We start from the raw sequence: 20,814 nt of genomic DNA, 5'->3' as shown, positions 1-20,814 counted from the left end.
CGTAAAACTAAAAACCAAATCTTTTTGTAATATGGATAAAACCATATTATGCCGACCCCAAATAATAATTGGGATAAGAGTAGGAAGATGATGGTGATAAGAAAATTATTAGTATCGTCATAAGAAAATATTAAAGAATATTTTTCCGAAAGAAATATGGATCGCAGTGAAAAAAATTTGAGCTATATCAATATGGTGTATTTAACTGTTAAGTACCAGTTAGACCTCCGAAAATGTGAACAGCATGTTACCAAGTTATTTACACAGAAATCAATTTTCTTTAAATTGCTCAGAGGCCATTTTGAAAGGAAAGTCTTCAAATAATAAAATAAAAAATAATAATAAACAGAATCACGTAAGACTTCAGAGAAATAAACAAAAATACATTTTAAATTTACTTGTATTTAACGTCATGAATATTTAGAAAAGATTTTGTTTTCCAGATAGTGGAAGAAGTACCACCGCCAGAAGAAGAGCCTCGGTACCGTCTAGTGCCTCTACCAGATCTAACCTCCAAATACTGCCAGCAGATGAACAAAAAGGAAGAAGATAAGAAGCAAAATGAATTAGATAAGATCGAGAATGAAAGAATGAGGAAAATTGCGGTATTCCGATAGTTCATTAGTGATTCAGATTCCTACTAATTTTCAATACCAGTCATCTCTTACCTACCAATTTTGCATTTGTATATATAATACCAACGATTACAGACAGATATATAATTTTTTTGAAAAAAAATTTGTAGCCTATGTGACTTACTCATAATGTAGCTTCCTATAAGTGAAAGAATTTTTAAAATCGCTTGAGTAGTTTTTGAGTTTATCCATTACAAACAAACAATCAAATACTTCCTCTTTATAATATTACTAAAGATCTACTAAACATACCGAGTACTTAGCTTGTGATATTTGTTATTCCTCTTGATTTTTTCTTTCGCCACAATGGACTTACTGACATGACTTCGTTCTCTTTGAACCCCGCTATTGTTTTAACTAATACACCATCCCATCTCTATTCAATACTAAAGAGTCCCAGCTTCGCATGGGTAGATAATGTGGGGATCTCTATTTTTTTTTTAATAAAATATAGGTGACCTGCTGAAGAAGGGCCAAATTAAAAGTACCCGTAACCGGCGAGCGTGTATGAAAAGATTGATGAATGTGAAAGAAGCGAAAGTGGTTTGTTTGAATCGAAGCATTTGGCATTCCATTGTTTCTGCCTACCCTAATGGGAGACAGGCGTGACAGATATGTATGTATGTATGTAAAATATAGCCCATATTACTCGCTAGTAATGTAGCTTGTCTGTAGATGTAAAATTTTTTAAAACAGGTTAAGTTTTTCTGAATTTAGCCAGTGCAAAAAATCAAATCTTGTCGCATTATATTAAAAAAATTGTTCTTGATATTTCTCCTCCTTAATCATAGCAATTTTTATAGAATATTTTATTTTACTTTCATATTCTACCCTTCAAACAGAAATACAATCATATAAGTATAGCTACAGATTGGAAGAACCAGTAGTAATGTTAAAGTAAACGATTTTTATACAAAATCTCTCTCTGGTAAAATCAGGATTTGGAAAAACCGCCGCACGATGAAATCGACGGCTGGCGGACGCACGCCTGGATATTAGTTTTGCCAGGCAGCATGGGTGTCGAAGAGCCATTCTTCATAGAGCCCAGTGAAGGCAACCAGTATCCGCTAGAAGCGAAACAGTACCAACATCTGGACAGTGTGTATAATCATGAGAATTATTATGTAAGTGTATCATTCATGTGTCGTGGGATTTCATTACTAAATAAATTCTTTTATATATCACTCATTTATTTATTATATTACCAGTTTTAATTGATCGTCATGAAATAATATTTTTTTATGCAACTTAGAATGGTAAACAATCTGACGGCCCACCTGATGGAAAGTGGTAACCGTCGCCTATAGACATGAGTAGTACCATGGTTATAATAGAGCATACTGTTTTGCCCATGATACTCTCCATGCGTTGCCATTCCTAAGAACTCAGGTGTTATTCCTTTGTACCCTGTAAATTCACTGCTATATCCCATCCAAACAAAAACACAGTTATGTAAACACAACTGCTTTACGGTACAAACATGAATGGAACAGAGGTACCCAAGCAAACGACTTTTGCACAAAGTTTCCATCTGGTAATGAAATTGAAATTATCATAGAAATACCTTTCAAAATGAAATTAGAAACAATCAATTAATCGAATTTTTATTTATATCAACTACTTGTAATATAAATGTCAGGCATACAGTAAGCCATCCCTTCCTTTCTAATGGGTGTCGTAAGAGGCGACTAAGGGGCTTAATAGTCGAAGGATGGATAGCAGCGTCCCTTTTAAAACATCACCAAAAGCCTATCTTCGATTGCCAACGCGCCTGATAAGCGTGGTAACTGCTGGTAAAACCCCCCTTATGGGATAGGCCTATGTTCAGCAGTGGACAGTTAACGGCTGGTATGGTGAACTAGAACTAGTACAACAGAATACTCAGATGAGTTTAATCTGCCCAGGTGAACCTTCAGAGTTGCGACAATGGTTTGAATAGCCTCAACTATGACTTATCCGATATAACATGCTGGGAACACCTTCTCGCTGGCGAGCCATTTTCTAGAAGACAAATGGTGGGAATCGACACCGCCGACAAAAAAACAGCAGTTGACACCGAGAAGCATTTGGACGTTCCAGCTAGCTGGGTGGAGAAGTTGGATATCACTGCTGATGGTTATAATACAATATTGTTCATTGGTAACAATGTACTCTATCAGATCGACCTTCACATGGTTCCCTTGCAAACTTTCGCATTAGAAAAACACAAACTTCCCACTTTTGTAAATTAGTACCTCATTGACGATACGTTAATGGAATGGTGACCCTGCTCGCGCTATGGGAATAAACTCGTGGGTTATTCGAAAAGGATGATATGTAAAGATGAAGTCAAGTTTATTGACCCATCGCGATTAACTAAACAGAAACTAACCACGTAGGTTTTTAGTGAGGACCACGTGGAGGTCAATCAGACAAGGTGTTCAGCGATAAGTAGTAAGCTATATAATACTAAAGGATCTTTCTTTAGCTCAGAAGAATAAAAAAAATATCTTCGTTTTCTTAGAATACGAGCAGAGATATCCAGGCAGTCACAAAGTGATACACTACAAGAAGGTGGTACTGGAGAAATTTTCACCGTACTCACAGAGAGATGGCATCGTGAAGAGAGTCAAGATTTTTGATGATTATGCTCTCACTATACCTCTTATTACGTAAGTTGTTTATATAAATTAGAATAATTAAAATAATGCCAGTGATGACAGGATCCGAAATGAGGATATCCGCAAAAGAACAAAGCCATCGATGAAGCCCGAAGGATAAGCAAGCTGAAATGGCAATGGGCTGGTCACATAGCTAGAAGAACTAACAACCGATTGGAAAGAAAGGTTCTTCAGTGGTGATCCCATACAGGCAAACGCAGTGTAGATGGAGTGACGACCTCAAATGTATTACAGGAATTTAATGGCTGCAGATAGCTCAGAACTGTTCTTTATGGGGGAGGCCTATGTTCTGTAGATTGATAATGACTGAAATGATGATGATGATGATGATATAATAAATGCCATCCAATCATGCCAATTGCCTATACCTCATACTAGGATTCTCTTTGTTATGAAGAACCAGGCAATAACCGTATGGTGGCACCACCCAGAACATCAAGCAGAGACAATTCAGAAAAATTCGCTTCCTAAATTGGCCCAACTGGGAATCGAGTCCAAGTTTTTATTTACGCAAAACAACATGCCAAACAAAATATGGATGCACAGATGATGTTATTGTAACATATCCATAGTAGATACGGTAATAATACAATCAATAACATAAGCCCAAGAGGTTTAAGTGGTACTAAAAATCCATAAATTTGAAATATATTTACATGCTAATTAAATAAAATATATTAATTAAAAAAAAATTATGGTAAAATTTTTCGTAAATTCTAATACAAAAAATATATATGTCTTCTAGTTACGAGTGGTATAAGAATAGGGTAGACAAAATGGAGACTGTCAGAATAGACCATGTCAAAAGACAAGTATTGGAGAGGTTCGGAGTCGGCAGAAGGGATCACATAATAAGTTCGTATACTAAGCTTTTGAATTTTCTCTTATTATATATATATTTAGGGAAGCCAAGGAGTGTTTGTGTTCACATAAATTAAATATAAAAATGTTATTTCTATTATTGTTATATAGTATTTATCCTAATTGTTATCAGTATGTACAATGTCTGTTATTGTAGGTACTGCTTTCCTGGGTGAGCGTATTGAGAGACTGTAAAGCTCACCCAGTTGATCAAATAAATAAATAATCATTGCTAATTACACAGTCAAATATTATAATCACATATAGGTACCTATATTTTAGTCTTAAATACCTACAGATAATAGGTAAATAAATACCTATTACGTGCTATTGCACAAAACAATTATATTAAAAATGCATTAAGAATGCAATATACTATCATAATTTTCACTTGAAAAGGTTTGCTTAAAGAAATCTCTTATTAGAGATAAGCTCGCCTTTGTACATTATGTTTAAAATTAATAGTTCTTATTATTATGTTTGTGTACAATAAAGAATAATGATTCATGATATTATAAGATTGAAATTTTCTAAAAATGTTTGGGTATTAATTAGTAGGAATGTTTAAGTGGTCAAGTCAATGGGCAGCAGCGTCCCTCTTAAAACATCATCAAAGCCTAACTGCGGTTACCAACACGTTTGCTTGGCGGGTAACTTTTTTTTATACAACTTAGAATGGCAACCAAGCTGACGGCCCACCTGATGGAAAGTGGTAACCGTCGCCTATAGACATGAGCAGTACCATGAACATAACAGAGTATACTGTTTCGCCCATGATACCCCCATGTGTTGCCATTCCTGAGGACTCAGATGTTATTCCTCTGTACCCAGTAAATTCACGCCATATCCCACCCTTCAAACCGAAACACAGCCATGCAAACGCAACTGCTTCACGGTTGAAACACGAATGGGACAGAGGTACCAAGCAATCGACTTTTGTACAACGTCGCCCTCTGGTAATGTAATATGTTTAAATATGTAAGTACTCAACGGATTTGAATTAGATTTGGTAAGCGGAAAACCATATTTTATACTTGGATATATCTAGCTGAAACCTTTGTCCACATGGATGTTATATTTTTCTAGAACATGTCTCATTTATATGGATAAAGGTTTTGGTTATCACAATACACAATGTATTGTTCTATAGAGCATGTGTATTCAATGGACGCACCGGCCGTGTCGGTGGAAGGCGATAGGACCTTGGAGTTCAATTATTACGCCCGTCTCGATCACCTCACGAAGCTGGTCTGCTCGCCGCTGACCTTCGATGAATACTACACCGACAGGGATGACAGGTAACATTTTGTTAATTTAAATTGTCTAATAACAATAATTAATATTAATAACATAATATATTTAGTATTATGGTCGACGGGTAGACAGCAGCGTCCCTCTTAAAACATTACGCCGAACTTAAAAAATCGAAGGGACTTCAAGAGAGCTATCAAAACAGGCTCCTCTTCCACTGGCACTGACTCTGCTCAACGGTATCATGAGCCAGTATTCGGACTTGGATATATTTTGTCCAATAATTAAATGTTATTATTATTTGTATATATTGTGATTGCAAAGGAAGCAAATTAGGAAACTGGCAAGCTCCCTTAGTTGGTAATATAAATAAATAAATAAATCACCAAAAGCCTAACTGCGGTTGTCAACCCGCTTGTCAAGTGTAGCAATTACTGGTAAAACCCTTCTTCTAGGAGAGATCTATGTTATGTGAGACAATAGCTGATATGAACAATTAATGAATATTTCATAATAGCCTGGCAACTACCGGAAAAACTCCTCTTATGGGAAAGGCTTATGCCCAGCAGTGGACTGCTGAAATAAAAAATAATTTAGTAATAGAAGGTATGCGTTGACAGTTAGAAGTCAAGTGTTCCAATTTAAACAGATCTCTTTCACCTCATAATACACTAGGAAACACTAAGATACAGTTAAGACAAATCAGACAATGAACATCTAGTTAAAGAAAACTCCTTGTGTTCTTTCACTTTTTAGAACTTTAAGATCCAAGACAATGCATACGTTTCCTAAATTGGTTTAACCAAAATTGACTCTTGAGTATATCTTACTAATATAAGAATGTCAATGTCAGTACATTTTTTTTTATACAACTTAGAATGGAAAACTAGCTGACGACCCACCTGATGAAAAGTGGTAACCGTCGCCTATAAACATGAGCAATACCATGAACATAACAGAGTATACTGTTTCGCCCATGATACCCCCCATGCGTTGCCATTCCTGAGGACTCAGGTGTTATTCCTCCGTACCCAGTAAATTCACGCCATATCCTAGCCTTCAAACCGAAACACAGCCATGCAAGCACAACTGCTTCACGATTGAATCACGAATGGGACAGAGGTACCCAAGCAATCGACTTTTGTACAAAGTCTCCATCTGTCTATATTTTTGTTACGATATCTGCAAAAGCCACTGCATGAAATTGGATGCGGTTTACAAAGTTGTATTCCTGAAGATTTAGCTTAAAAACTGGTGGATGCTATATCTTGATACGTCATCCAGACTAGTAGTCTAATTCATTGATTTTCCTACTTCTAAAATCCACGTGTAGAAACTAGCGAGCAATAAGCTAGCTTGAAATAATTTAAATTAACTACTTCACTTCAAACATCAAAACTAAACCTGTAATGAAATTGCTCATGTATTCATTTCACTTTACAAATGTTTTCAGGTTTTTTTTTTATAGGTGATAATGAAATAGTGACCCCACCCGCGCTATCGGTATACACTGGCAGGGCACCAGTGACGGATGATAGATGAGGATGAAACAGGTCAGTTAGTCCATCGTGACGAATTCTACGAGAATTGTTCACGATGGTTTCCAGGGGGAACCACGTGGAGGCTAACCTGATAGCAATGCCTGATAGCCTGATATTGCTAGCAATGGGGCTGTCAAACTCCATTGCTAACAATCCCTTCCCCCCAATGTTTTCAGGTTAGAATCTAGAATGATCGTGTACATAGAAGGCACCAAAGCGGAGCCTAAACGTCAAATGAAGGACATAACAGAAACATACAGGAGGAACCCTTCTATACCAGCCAAGGATGACGTTTTTAAGAAAATCTTTCATATCCAAGATAACACAATAGAACTGTTCTACCATTACGCATATAATTTCATCACGAATAACACTAGGAGCTATATTAAGCCGAACTTAGCTGAGACCGGGGGCAAGATTCTTTATTACCCTGAAAAAACTTCAGGCTACATTGTAAGCTTTTTTTCTATTTTTTAATAGACTTTAAAACAAGGAGATTCTAAATTCGGTTGTACTTTTCTTATGTTTGTTACCTCATAAATTCATCAGTTATAAACCAATTTGAAAAATTCTTTCTTTATCTGAAAGGATATTCTTACAGATTGGTCTCATATAAACTTTATCAAAATCGGTTCAGTGTTTTAGTTTTTAAATCAAAATAATTGATTTGCCATAATTGAATACGGTTTTTGTTTGTGGAACACAATTTTAATTATTATATAACCTCAGGTAGGATGACTTATTTACGATTCTTTTCCAGGCTGACCCATGTGCTAAGCCCCCACGGCCCCTCAACATCTACTACGCACTATGCGAAAATATGGACTGGGAGTACAAAACCAACAAACACATCAGAGATCGGGAAACAGATATCAATGGGTATTTGAAACAGCGATACAAGGAGTTGACGGAGCCCCTTTTATTTGTCGCGTTGTTTGATACCGAGAGAAACGAAGCGGCAAAGAAAGGGTGGAAAGAGCAAGTAAGTTTTAAATGAGGGTTTCTATATACTTAAAAGAAGTGTATGTAGCTGTAAGCGTAACATATGTAAGCTGATGGCCCACCTGATGAAAATTGGTAACGGTTGCCTATAGATATGAGTAGCACCATAAACATTACAAAATACAAGTATTATGTCCATAGTACACCTCATATCAATATACCTATAGATATAAATAATACCATGGACACCATAGAATCATCACAGTGTATCAAAATACACTGTGATGTCACAATCACATGTGTGAAATCACAAATGATATCTATGATGTTGTAATTTGTCTTTTAGGAAACACAAAAAGCCGAGGTGACAGAACGAGAGAAAGAAGCTGAGATCGATCCTCTGGCTCCCTACCTCGCTCGTATGTTCGGTTCTGGTCGCGGCACTGGTGCACCGCTTACGATCAAGGAAGCGACCTTAGTTCGAGAACAATGTATCAACGACTTCAAAGCTAAACAACTGGCCAGACAGAATTTGGTACAAGAAAGATTCGACACGGTAAGGTTTACAAATTATATACATACATACCTCAAATGAATTTGTACTTACCGTAGTATTGTAGTATTAGTAATGTAGTTATTTCTACTAGGAAAGACAAAAATATGAAGCCATACAGCCTAATCTTTTTGGTATGGAGAAAGTTTCTATCCATAGAGCTTCTATTGCCATTATGCAGTTACATATTTTAAAATATTTCTAACAGCAAACATCAGCCGTATTGTTAGTAAACAAAATCATTGTTTTTATAACAAATCTGTTTTTTTATGACAATTAAATGTACCACTAAATCTGATACAGATGCAATACCAAAAATATCACCAGGACGTTACCTACTCTCGTAACAATATACGTCTTTAGTGACAGTAATAAACAAATTCATTTTTGTATCCCACACTTCAAACCGCAATACACAATGGGATCAAGTATTGTTTGACAGGAGAAATTGACGAGACGCAGACCTAACACTGTTCGTGCAGACAGACTACAAATTCTTTGTGTAGGAACAATTTTCTTTTTTTTTTTTTCAACAGTTTTGTTTTTACTGATCTATTCTGTACACTAACTTTCTTATTATCGTTTTGTCTATGGTTTTGTTCTCTTATTTCAATTTTTTCTTATACTTATTTCAATTTGCATCCAGCTAAATAGTGAATACAAGAACAAGAGGTTGTGGTATCTGGCGAACCAGTTCATTCTGACGCCTGAAAAAGAGAGTGCTTACTTTGCTGCTAGGTAAGAAGTACTCAATTAATTATTACTATAACTGTAAAATTTCTAGCTTTGACTTCCACGAGACAGGCTTTGCCTAGTGTGGGGTCATAGTTATATTGTACTACAGGCTAATTTTGTTTAAGGGAATAAAGTTATTATTATTATTATTATAATTATAATACTCGAAGCGAATGTGACAAAATACTCTTTGCGCCAATAATATAACATATTCATTATCATTCCTGAGTGTAGATTTCAGTGGATTCAGTGGCGAATTTATACATTCGCCGTTAGCAAGCTGTTTGAAACCCAATTTGACTGTCCTCTACAGCCGATACAAATAAATGCCCCAAATATGCCACCCCTGAAATCTGTTGCTCTAAGCTCCAGCCTACACAGCCTGCTGGCAAATTTGCCACTGAATAGAGTAATTTCACATCCATACACATATTTAGTCTTCGACAATTCGGCACCGGTTTTAATGATTCTTTTTATAATGTCTTAGAAATATAATAAAATACTACAAATAACACGTAAAATTATGTAGTATTTTACTTAATTATAAATACAGTTATTTATTTAGGTACTATTGACCCGCCCCAGTCTCGCATGGGTACATAGAAAATAGTATAGAGCTCATATTGTTGATAATGTAGCTTACTATAGGTGAGTTTTTTTTTTCAATCCGTTGAAAATTGGGCATGATGGTTTCCGGGAGGATCGTGTGTGGGTCGACCGGATAAGGTATATTATTAGCAATGGGGAGTAACCTTCTCATGACTAACAATACCTTATCAGGGGGAAGCGATTATTAGTGTCTAGCGACCCTATTGCTAGCAATACACCTTATCAGGTTGACCTCCTCGCGGGAACCTTGCGTACCCTGGATACCATCATGCTTAATTCCAGGTGAGTTCGTTATGATGGATTACATCGTCATCCATTAAAAAAATCATTGAATATTTTTAAAATTTATCCTTTAGAAACAAACAAAAAAATCTAATGTTTCCTTTTTTTAACGTTAGTATAGATTACTTATGTAATATTTTCTCCGTAGCGCCGAATTAGCGTTCAAGGTGCACGCTCTGGAAGTGAGACTGACCAGGCATAAGGATCTGTCAGAGCCACGCTACAAGATTCTCATGGAATATCTGGACAAGCATCCGCTCCTCAAGGATTATAATCGAATGAGGCATTACTATGGCGTCAAATAAACGCCTCTGTTCAGTTGAATTCACGTTTGGATCAAGGGTTGAGAATAAACAGTGGCAAACGAAAACGTTTAAAAAAAAACAATACAAAACTAATATAATATGTACTATTCATAGACAAAATAAAGCATTATCTATTTTTTATATGTTAACTAGCTTTTACCTGCGACCTTTTCCACGTAACAAGGATACTTTTACCGACCAAGATAAAAAATAGCTTCCTTCTCTATCGCATATGCCATATACTACTTGTATAACCAAATTCATAGTTAAAGTGCTATATGATAACAGACATACTTATATTTATCATATCCATAAAGATATATAATTTAGAATTAACGTAATATATAAAATTAATGCACAAATAAATAATAGCTATATTTCTTTTGTTGAATTATATTGATTCAAGTTCTTAACTGTAACTGTGAAGAGTTATAGGATAAAAAAAAAAAAAACAAAGAATTATGTAATAATTGATTTTTATTAAATTTCGATTGAAGTATAAAATAAATTTGTGTTTTTCTAAGAGTATATTTTAATTACACTATACATATATATATATAGACTATTCACATTTTTAACATAAATATTCAAGATGCATTATTGGTTTTGAAAAATAAGTTGAGTTTAAAAATTAATGTTAATTTTATAACTTTCTTTAAAAAAATCTGTTCGAATTTTAAAATAAAGCTAATTAAATACTCAAAGAATTCGGAATTCGGCAAAGGACATTTAGGAAGGAACGTAAAGTCTGATCCTTTTTCAAATGGTCATATTTCGAATCATAGAGAGAATAGAGGGTAGTTCTAAATATGACCATTCAAAAAAGTAACGCACTCTGATCGGTATATATAGAAAAATATGGGTACATACATTTGTACGTGTACAAAAGTCATCTGTTTATGTAGTAGTAGCAACTGATAAAAGCCGCACACTATGAACTCATTTGTCAGCAAAATTTCTTTTTATGAAAGACATGTACTTTCCACAACACATGTGTAATTTTAAGGTTTTATTATGACAGGACTAACATAATTTATACTGAGAATTGTCTATCGTCGAACGTAAAAACCAGGGAATGCGAGAGCAACATAAAGGACAATTTAGTCGCAGACAAAATGTCTTCAATCTGCGCTGGTCATAAGATTTAATTTGTTCTAGTGTTTAGGCAATATCCATGAGGGTTGCGGATGGTTGAGATCGGTATTCCAGTCGCCGGCTCCGCCCAGCAGGTTGCCCCTACCGTCGTGGGTTGCCAGCGCTAATCTCGATAGCTTGTTAGCCAACCGCCGTTGCGGAGAGTCAGGTCTGGAGAGTGGTGGCAGTGATATACTGCCGGAATCTGTTAAAGGCAGAACATATTTCAGTGATCTACTCTCGACGACTGGCTACACTCTAGCGCCTCACTAATACTTTTATCTTCTCTAATACCAGTATTCGTATGAGGGTCCTGCCCTCTGGTGACAAAAATCTAGGCCACTGTCATTATATACGTAAGCGGTTTCTCGGGCTTTTTACACATCTTACCATGCGATGGCCAAAACACGAAACAAGTGACAAATTTTAAATAACTTATTCCAAACTTAATTTGAAATTCAGAGGTTTAAGTTGTAATTGAATTTTGGTATCCCTAGAGCCGGATCAAAGAGCAAAATACCCGGGTAATAGTCAATCGTTATCCAACTGAGCTATATCCACCTTTCACGCTTTATATTATTTATTTATTTAACTCTTTATTGCACCATAAATAAAAATATACAATGACAAGTGAATAATTCAAATGAAATACAGTAACATAAATACAGATTGAAATATACACATAAAGGTACAAAAGGCGGTCTTATCGCTAGAGCAATCTCTTACAGACAATCTTTAGTTAAAGGAGAACAGATAGAAAAGGGCAGGTGGCGCAAGAGTGAATTAATAATTTTCGTGCATAAAATACAAAAACATGTAATGCACAAAAATATCAAATACATATAATTTATTAAACTACTTATATTACAATATTTCTATCACTGCACCTCAGAAGTTATCTAACTGGTCTACTAACCAGAGTGGTAGTCATAGTTGGCGTGGTCGCTAGGCGTCTCCTGGCCCAGCCGTTTCCGGTACTCGCCCGCGAAGTGTTCTATCAGCGTGTCCATCATTATGGCTTGCTTCGAAAACACCTACAAACGAAGTTCATTAGTTGTCCATTTTTTATAGAACTTTCATCTTCCAATATCTGCTAAGGTTTCATATTTCCCTCATCTTCTTTACATGCCCATCTCATCAACCCTCATATTATGTTAGGGAAATCAAGACACCCGATAAGTATTGAGTGACTATTTTCAACTTGGAAAAACAATTTTATTTTTCTACATTATGCTGTTGAAGTTCACCTATAAATAAACAAAAATGACGTGATCCCTGATAGGATAGACAGAGACATTAGTTGACTGCTGTGAGTAACTTAATAATGGGCATGCCCACATTTCGCCTAACATATTTTGATCCTGTTTCTTAATGACTTTTGCCGCATATCAGTTCTTACTTTAGCTTTTATAGGAAAATTCAAGTTTTAGTTCATTTTGTAGAGACAAAATGAAGTCGACAAGACTCAAAATATGAACATCTCTGTTTATTCTATTTCTTCATCAAAGTGGATTTCTTGGATGCTATGTTCTAGCAATCCTATGATGAAATTATATGACAGTGAGATTGCTATGCTATTGTCTCTTAAGATTCTCATATTACGAAAGTCAGAAACGTGAGTTGCAAATATGCTTGGATGCATCCCATTTACAAATTAATTATCTTTGTCGTAATAGTCTTCATTACCAATATCATTTTAGCTATAGACTCAAAAGAATAGTCTTTGGCTACCTAAGATCCTTACTTTTAGTGGATAGGAAGTCCTACACCGCGTTTGCTGGTAATACAGTAATAGGGATAATGCTGTAATATTACCCCACATGAACTTTTCCCCCGTCAGTTGTCAAAACCTTTTTTATATTTATTTATCAATATAGTACAAACCTGTAATATCTTGGAGACTCGTAGCCCATTCTCTACAACCATGAACTGCAGAAATAAACAGGGCAGGCAGTCTTCATTGTCATCTGATGGTAAACCGAAGTCCCAGGACAACTCCTCGTACAGTAGCCCAAGGAGTACCGTCTGCAGGGAATGGAGTCTTATAAAGGACATTCGAACGCTCGTTTTTTTTTTGTTAATTTCTTTTATATACTTTCTATCTATAGACCCAAATATATCGATGCTGAATAGGAAAAAAAAACAACTAAGCAAGAGGTGGACATATCATCTTCTTACTCTTATCCCAATCATTTAGGGTCGGCGTCATATGATTTTATCCATATTACAAAAGGATTTAGTTTTTTTTTTAGTTTTACGACCGGCCACCTGCCTGACTTCAATACTCTTTGAGAATGCATTTGTTGGTGGTTTCCGCCACCTACGGTATGAAGGAAAGGATTGAGGAAAAAGGAAGGGAACGTTGGAAATGTGTAAAGGAACGGAAACAAAATTCTTTTTACAATTCAATTTTGACTTTGTTTCTTCAATTAGAAGAAATAATAATAATCATAATGATAGACCTACAAGTAATTGATATACCTAATCATAGTTTAACGATAGTACTAGATGGGTATAATTATATTAAAGCTTGATATTTTTAACTACTGAATTTCTAAAAAAGACTAAAGCTTGGATGTACCACTCACACTTTCTGTGTCGTCAATGACGTAAACGCCATTGGAGTTGATAGCTACAAGTACGGGGATGTCCTCGTGGGCGAGTAGACTGGTCAGGCTGCGCACCGGCTGCTCGATCTGACCTTGGAAAAATGCCGCCCTGGAATAACAGTGTATTTATTTGTACGACATCAAATGGCCAACTGACGGCCCACTGATAAGTGACAATCATCGCCTATTGTAAATATTGTAAATATATATTTATTTCTCTCACAAAATAACAACATAATAAAACTTACAGTAATATATATAATCATATAATATGTATAATATACACCTGCGCTACCGGTATACGCTGGTGAAGCACTAGTGAAGGATGATCGATGAAAATGAAAACAGGCCAGTTAGCCCATCATGATGAATTCATCAGGAATTAACCATTATAGTTTTCAAGGGGAACCGCTAGGAGGTCGACCTGGTTGGGTATATTTCTAGCAATGGGATTCTCAGTCTCCATTACGAACAATCCCATTCCCCCCAATGCCAGTACTAGGATAACCCGTCTTACAGTTAGGGGGAAAAGGGATTGTCAGTAATGGAGACTGAGAATCCTGTTGCTAACAATATACCCAACCAGGTCGACCTCCTCGCGATTCTCCCTGGAAACTATCATGGTTAATTCCTGATAAATTCATCATGATGGGCTAACTGGCCTGTTTTCATTCTTATCTATCACCCTTCACTGGTGCTCCGCCAACGTATCCCGTTAGCGCAGGCGGGGTTACCATACCATTTTCACCCATCAAAAAAAAACCCCGTCTTACAGATCACCAGACTCCCAGACTCAAGGACATCTATTTTACTTGATTTGTAAAGGTAGTATACAAGTATATAAATGAAATTTGAAAAAAAAATTATAAGCTACGTGTATGTACTAGTATAGGTAAGAGGGAAATTGAAAAGTGAGCGAATGCGTGTGAGTGAGTGCATAAATTACCATGCCTATAAATATGAACAGTGCCATGGACATTACAGGGTTCACTTTGATGCACATAATATACTTCATGAGGGAGGAAGGGATTGTTAGTAATGAGAACTGCTCGCCCCATTGCTAGCAATAAACCCTGTCAGGTCAACCACGCTGCGGTTCCTCTAAAATCATCGTTCTGAATTCCAGGTGTGTTCATTACGATAAACTAATTGATCTACCTTCACATCTTTACCTATAATCCCTTACTAGTGCCCCGCCAGTGTATACCGTTAGCGCGGGCAGGCCATCCCATTATCACCCATTAAAAAAGCAATTATAATGTGGACTTACCCATAAGCGGAGTGTGTCCGAATATGAGCCAGATATTTATGTCGGAGTTTCCTAGGTGGCGCTGCCGGCGGTCTCTGAGCTTGCTCCAGCAGTTTGGCTTCGGGGCTGCCCTTTCGCCCCGCTGGCAGCAACTGGGCCCATCGACCAGAGCGTGCATGCTTCGGTAGATATTTATCCTGATGTTCCCTAAAAATCCATCCATCGGCGTGAATTTACTGGGTATAGAAGCATAACACCTGAGTCCTCAGGAATGACAACACATGGGGGGTATCATGGGCGAAACAGTATACTTTGTTATGTCCATGGTACTGCTCATGTCTAAAAGCGACGGTTACCACTTTTCATCAGGTGGACCGTCAGCATGTTTGCCATTCTAAGTTGTATAAAAATATATATATATAAAATTAAAAACAAAAAACAGCAAACAAAAATTGTAGTCTCTTGGGAAACTCTAAAAAAAGAGGTTCAATGATTTGACGATTTACCTGAAAAATTTCGCCGTATGTCTGTGAGGATCGTACGGTCCCAATTGAATTCTAGCTTGGAGTCCACCCAACATGACAGCTTGGGCACTTTCCAACGGGTACCGGCCCGTCACAACGTTGTATCTTGCTTCTTCGTATAATAATTCTTGTATTTTAGAATCCCTTAAAAGATTTTTTTTATTAAAATGGTATACTTTCTTTACTTTTAATGGAAAAGGCGTTCGGGGTTCGAATAAATTTTTTATGCGAGGTATGATCAGCAGCGTCCCTTTTAAAACATCTCTAAAGCTTAACTGCGGTTTCCAATCCGCCTGCCAAACGTAGCAACTACAGACAAACCCCTCAAGGTGGAGGCTTGTATTCAGCAATGGACAGTTAAGAGCTAATATGATGATGATAATGATAGTACATTAGGTACAGAGTTCTTTTTTCGATCTTGCGTTATGGTTCTAGTTCTGGGAATGGGAAAAAAATAAGTGGTGACAATTGTATTCTCATTCCTTCTCCATACAGGTCTGTTTTTTTATGATACTTAGAACGACGACCAAGCCGATGGGCCACTTGATGGGTAAATTCTATTATTCCTAATCATCATCAACATAATACACTTCATCTATCGTCAACTACTGAATATAGGTCGCTCTCTTATTAAGCCAAAAAATATGATTAAGTTCACATGCATCCATCACCTCTCTGCTATACTTGAGTGTTGACCACTTTATCTTGTGGAACTTGCCCCATATTATGCTTGCATACACCGAGTCACCAGTCACAATAGATATTTTTTCCAAGAATTATTAATAATACTGTATTTGCATTATTTTTTCCACTTACTTGATGCCTTCTTCCAAATGCTTGGGAAAGAATACATTTCGCTGTAACCTCAACACAGGTTGGTCTTTCGCCCGCCTCGATTCAGATCCGTGGCCGTACCTCTGAAGTAGTTTTTGCCAGTTCGCCCATAACTGCCAGGGGCAGTGATGTGGTTTTAATTGGATTTCTAAGCAAAAACATTTTAAACTAAGACTTGGAATTTAGATTTCAAACTGCTACGCAAAATAAAAGTTGATCAATGAACAATGCAGAGAACTTCATATTATCTATGGAATATAGAAAAATATTACTAAAACGATGGATATGAAAGTAAGTTTGTTTGTTTTCTTCTGGCGCATGAACACACACAGAAAAATCATTCGTTTTAAGATTTGGCATACATGCTGAACTAAGAAGGCATTAAAAGGTAAGAGGAAGATTTAAACAAACATAGATAAAGACTAAAATAAAACACTTAAAATACACATACATGAACTGAAATATGATATGGACAAAAAGAACCGTGTAGGTCCAGGCATAGCATATGCCACCTCGTCCTTTCCCGTGGGTGTCGTAAGAGGCGACTAAAGGAGCTTATGGTGGAGATGGATAGCAGCTTCCCTCTTAAAACATTACCAAAAGCCAAATTGTGGTTGCTAATTCGCAACCGCAGTTTGGCTAAGTGTACCGCGGTGTAGGAAAACCCCCTTATAGGTAAGGCTATGTTCAGCATAGGACAGTTATAGGCTGATACAACGATAATTGGAATAAGGGTACGAAGATGACCAACTATATCTCAGTTATATGAACAAAATTGCGGGTAAAAACTGGAATACTAAAAGTAAATGAGTACACAATTGCTTTATACGCACCTAACAATGGACTGCACATCCACAATGCGAATACATTAGCGGCTAAGCTTCTAGAGCTGGGCTGTGTTAAACCCAACTCTTCGGCTGCCAGCACTCCATTGAGGAACCGTGCCGCTGTCACACACAACGGCACCTCCTCGGAACTCATTTCAACCATGACGGCGGTGCGTGACATTAAATACACGTAGGTCACGGGATTCGAAGACACGGTCGACGATGACGCGGTACTGCCCGATGACCCTGACCATAAGGTGGTTAAATTTAAATATTGTTAGGTGCTCCTTCATTCTCTTCTGGTTTTCTCTCAACAACCTTTTAACATCACACTTTCAATTTCGCTTTTACAACATCATGGTGATGTAATATCACAAGGAGACCGAATTACTATTTGTATTTTTCTTTACATGAGGAAAATGAAGGATTGTCTTGGGGTATTGGGGACTCTTACCGGTTTAAAACCCAAAAGCCTTCGTCCTCTGGTTTACCAAAACTTCGGGTTCAACTATATTATAGGCTCGTAAAATCATTGACTAATGGGGGTAGTTTAAAAACAAAACTTTTTCAAATTCAATTTGAAAATTCTTATAATCTTCTCCACTCCTGACACCAGTGTGAGATGAAAACAGGTCAGTTAGCCTATCATGACGAATTCCACAAGAATCACAATAGTTTCTAAGAGGAACAGCGTGGGGGACGGCCTAATAGGATATATTGCTAACAATAGGGTTATTAGTTCCCATTACAATACCTTCCCTGTAGTAAATCGGGGTTGTCTCCTTATCTACTAACCATCCTATCCTTGTACATCTCATAGTTAATAATAATAGTATTTACCTGGTAATGGTGGGGATATAGCGCTGGAAGAGCTGCCACCACTTGTAATTTGTTCTGTGGTACTGAACGAGCCAGCGGCTATACTGCTTGATCCAGTTTGATTCGAACAACTACTTAAGTTGGAGCCTGAAAGATTTATTGTTCATACAAAATAAAGCCATTGCTGTATGGTTCCGGCATAGAATAGGTCATCGCTTCCTTTCCCGTGGGTGTCGTAAAAAGCGACTAAGGAACCTTAATGGCCCAGGAAATATTCAACAATTCAAAATGGTTATTTATTCATGTTCACTTTTGCAGTTACTTTTTAAAAGCTAAACATACTCGTATTTGCTCGGTCGCAAACGACAGGGTAATTTTCAATCGATTTAAAAAAAGAAGGTTCTAAATTCAATTGTATTTTTTTTTATGTTTGTTACCTCATAACTCAATCCGTTCAAAAACGATATGAGAATTTTTTTTCTATCTCAAAGGATATATGTATTTACATTTAGTCCCACAGATTTTTTTTTTAGAACAAATAACGTGATTTTTGTCTATACGTGTATGTATAACAAAAATTTTATGAAATTACTACATTTGTCATTTCCGACAATTGTTTCGACTTCATCCGGAAGTCTTCTTCAGGTGTAGTACTCGTTAAGAAATGAACATTAGTTTTAAAAATAATTTTATTTTTAATTATAAAGAAGTAAATGTTTATAATGGTGTAGTGGTTTTTGAGTGGCGACCCCATACGAGCAAATGCAGTGTACCACGACCCCGCACTAGATGGAATGACGCCCTCAAATGCATTGCAGGGAGTCAGTGGATGCAGGTGGCTCAGGACTATTCCTTATGGTAGTTTATGACCTATGTCCATTATTGGACAGATAACAGCTGAAATGATGATAAAGTGTTTTTTTTTTTTTTATGGGTGAAAATGAAATGGTAACCCTGCCTGCGCTAACGGGGTACGATGGCGGAGTACCAGTGAAGGGTGATCAATGAGAATGAAAACAGGCCAGTTAGCCTATGATGATAAATTCATCAGGAATTAATTATGGTTAACCATGATAGTTTCCAGGGGGAACTACGAGGAGGTCGACCTGGTTGGGTATATTGCTAGTAATGGGATTTTTAGTCTTCATTACTAACAAGTTTTAGTCTAGTTTACTAACAATCCCTTTCCCCCCATGATGAAGTGTTTATAAGTATTTAAAATCATTACCCATAACACTCTTCTCGAGTGAATCCGAGCTGTTACTCTCTTTGGAGTCTGGCTGAAGGGGCTTGTGAGGGTCATGTTTGTCCCAGTCGCTGTGACGTCCCAGAGGGCTATATGACAAATGTGGCAGTCTCTGTGACACAGAGTACAGATGAGCATTCACTTCAGCTTGTAACTTTTGACTTTGTACACTGTAATACTCTTCACGTGATCTAAATTCGCTGAAAAAGAAGATACGTAATTACTTACATATATTTTTATTAGCTAACTGGATGGGTACTACTATTTATATTTTTATGCATTTTTTTTTTATTTTTAAAATGACCATTTGTTCTTTTCTCTTCATGTCACGGGGACTTAATTTTAAAATATCATATAATATAAAAATACTATAACATTTAATACCGCTAGATGGCGTTGTACATAAAAAGTACAATACCAAACCAAGATCTTTGTAAATATTTTAGTTACAAAAAAATAACTATTAAAAATATTTAATGAATAACAATAAAAAAAAATTAATTAAGAAATTACTAATACTTAAGAATATTGGATAAAAGACCCTAATATTTTCTTTCTCTTCAATTATTTTTACTTATCTATTTATTTCAAAGAACTTAAGTCCATATGGTTACTATGTATACTTGTAAATAAAAAAAAGTTAATATAATAAAAAAAGCATATTTTTACTCAGTTTCCAGTTAACGATTTTAAAAAGATGTATATTCGTAAATATTACATACATAAATATTTACATAGTAATTGATACTAAATACATGATTTAGTATCTATACATGATTTACTATGTAAATATTTAATAATAAACTTAGGTTTTGTATATTTTAAACATTTCTTTATAGATAACCCTTACTTGTATTGATACTCTGCTTGAATAGGATATCCACGTCTTGAATAATCAACAGGAATAATTGTTATATAATTTCCATTGTTTTGAACATTAGGATTTTCACCATAAGCACCCATTTCTGTTTGATGGTCCATTTATTGTATAATTTCATAAGTTAAAATATATTTCTCACATTTATATTTCACATACATACTCTTTACAAAATATTTTACTAAAATATTGATCGGACTTCGCGCCTTAATTAGTGTTGCCATATAAATATCTCTTTACCCTTTACCACGTACAATAATGTAAATCCCTAATAAAAATGTATTCGTGAAATTTAAAATTCAATTGAATATTCAATATTGA

General features: G+C 36.1%; 2 protein-coding genes across 4 annotated transcripts in view; one reads left to right on the top strand and one right to left on the bottom strand.

Moving 5' to 3' along the window:
• Positions 1-10,820, top strand: part of LOC113519844 (dynein regulatory complex subunit 7) — a 209,454-nt gene extending 198,634 nt beyond the window's left edge. For all 3 annotated transcript variants that reach the window (XM_052900410.1, XM_052900411.1, XM_031913700.2), the window contains 11 exons: positions 444-605; positions 1,574-1,759; positions 2,540-2,750; positions 3,139-3,286; positions 4,041-4,150; positions 5,307-5,454; positions 7,125-7,401; positions 7,709-7,930; positions 8,237-8,446; positions 9,090-9,181; positions 10,218-10,820. In XM_052900410.1, the coding sequence (XP_052756370.1) occupies positions 444-605; positions 1,574-1,759; positions 2,540-2,750; positions 3,139-3,286; positions 4,041-4,150; positions 5,307-5,454; positions 7,125-7,401; positions 7,709-7,930; positions 8,237-8,446; positions 9,090-9,181; positions 10,218-10,374 (1,923 nt within the window). In that variant the 3' untranslated portion in view covers positions 10,375-10,820. The remainder of the gene's footprint in view (positions 1-443; positions 606-1,573; positions 1,760-2,539; positions 2,751-3,138; positions 3,287-4,040; positions 4,151-5,306; positions 5,455-7,124; positions 7,402-7,708; positions 7,931-8,236; positions 8,447-9,089; positions 9,182-10,217) is intronic.
• A 161-nt stretch (positions 10,821-10,981) lies between these two features.
• On the bottom strand, positions 10,982-20,597 carry LOC113519790 (FERM domain-containing protein 8). The gene is made up of 11 exons (XM_026904997.3): positions 20,467-20,597; positions 19,599-19,816; positions 18,392-18,517; positions 17,558-17,797; positions 16,707-16,872; positions 15,873-16,034; positions 15,388-15,573; positions 14,097-14,226; positions 13,393-13,533; positions 12,425-12,542; positions 10,982-11,713 (listed from the first exon to the last, which is right to left on the bottom strand). The coding sequence occupies exons 1-11, from the start codon at positions 20,595-20,597 to the stop codon at positions 11,529-11,531; spliced, it is 1,803 nt and encodes a 600-aa protein (XP_026760798.1). The 3' UTR covers positions 10,982-11,528.
• Between the last annotated feature and the right edge of the window lie 217 nt (positions 20,598-20,814).

The sequence above is a fragment of the Galleria mellonella genome, unplaced genomic scaffold, assembly GCF_026898425.1.
Source record: "Galleria mellonella isolate WM207_F2 unplaced genomic scaffold, CSIRO_AGI_GalMel_v1 utg65, whole genome shotgun sequence".
Lineage (NCBI taxonomy): Eukaryota > Metazoa > Arthropoda > Insecta > Lepidoptera > Pyralidae > Galleria > Galleria mellonella.
This window is presented reverse-complemented; position numbering and strand designations above follow the sequence as displayed.

Excerpts from the sequence above, each read along its gene's own strand:
- LOC113519790 (XM_026904997.3), bottom strand. The coding sequence starts at position 20,597 with ATGGACCATCAAACAGAAATGGGTGCTTATGGTGAAAATCCTAATGTT. Across the intron at positions 16,035-16,706 it reads CATTTGGAAGAAGGCATCAA|GGATTCTAAAATACAAGAAT; the intron begins GTAAGTGGAAAA and ends AAATCTTTTAAG. Across the intron at positions 15,574-15,872 it reads CATACGGCGAAATTTTTCAG|GGAACATCAGGATAAATATC; the intron begins GTAAATCGTCAA and ends ATGGATTTTTAG.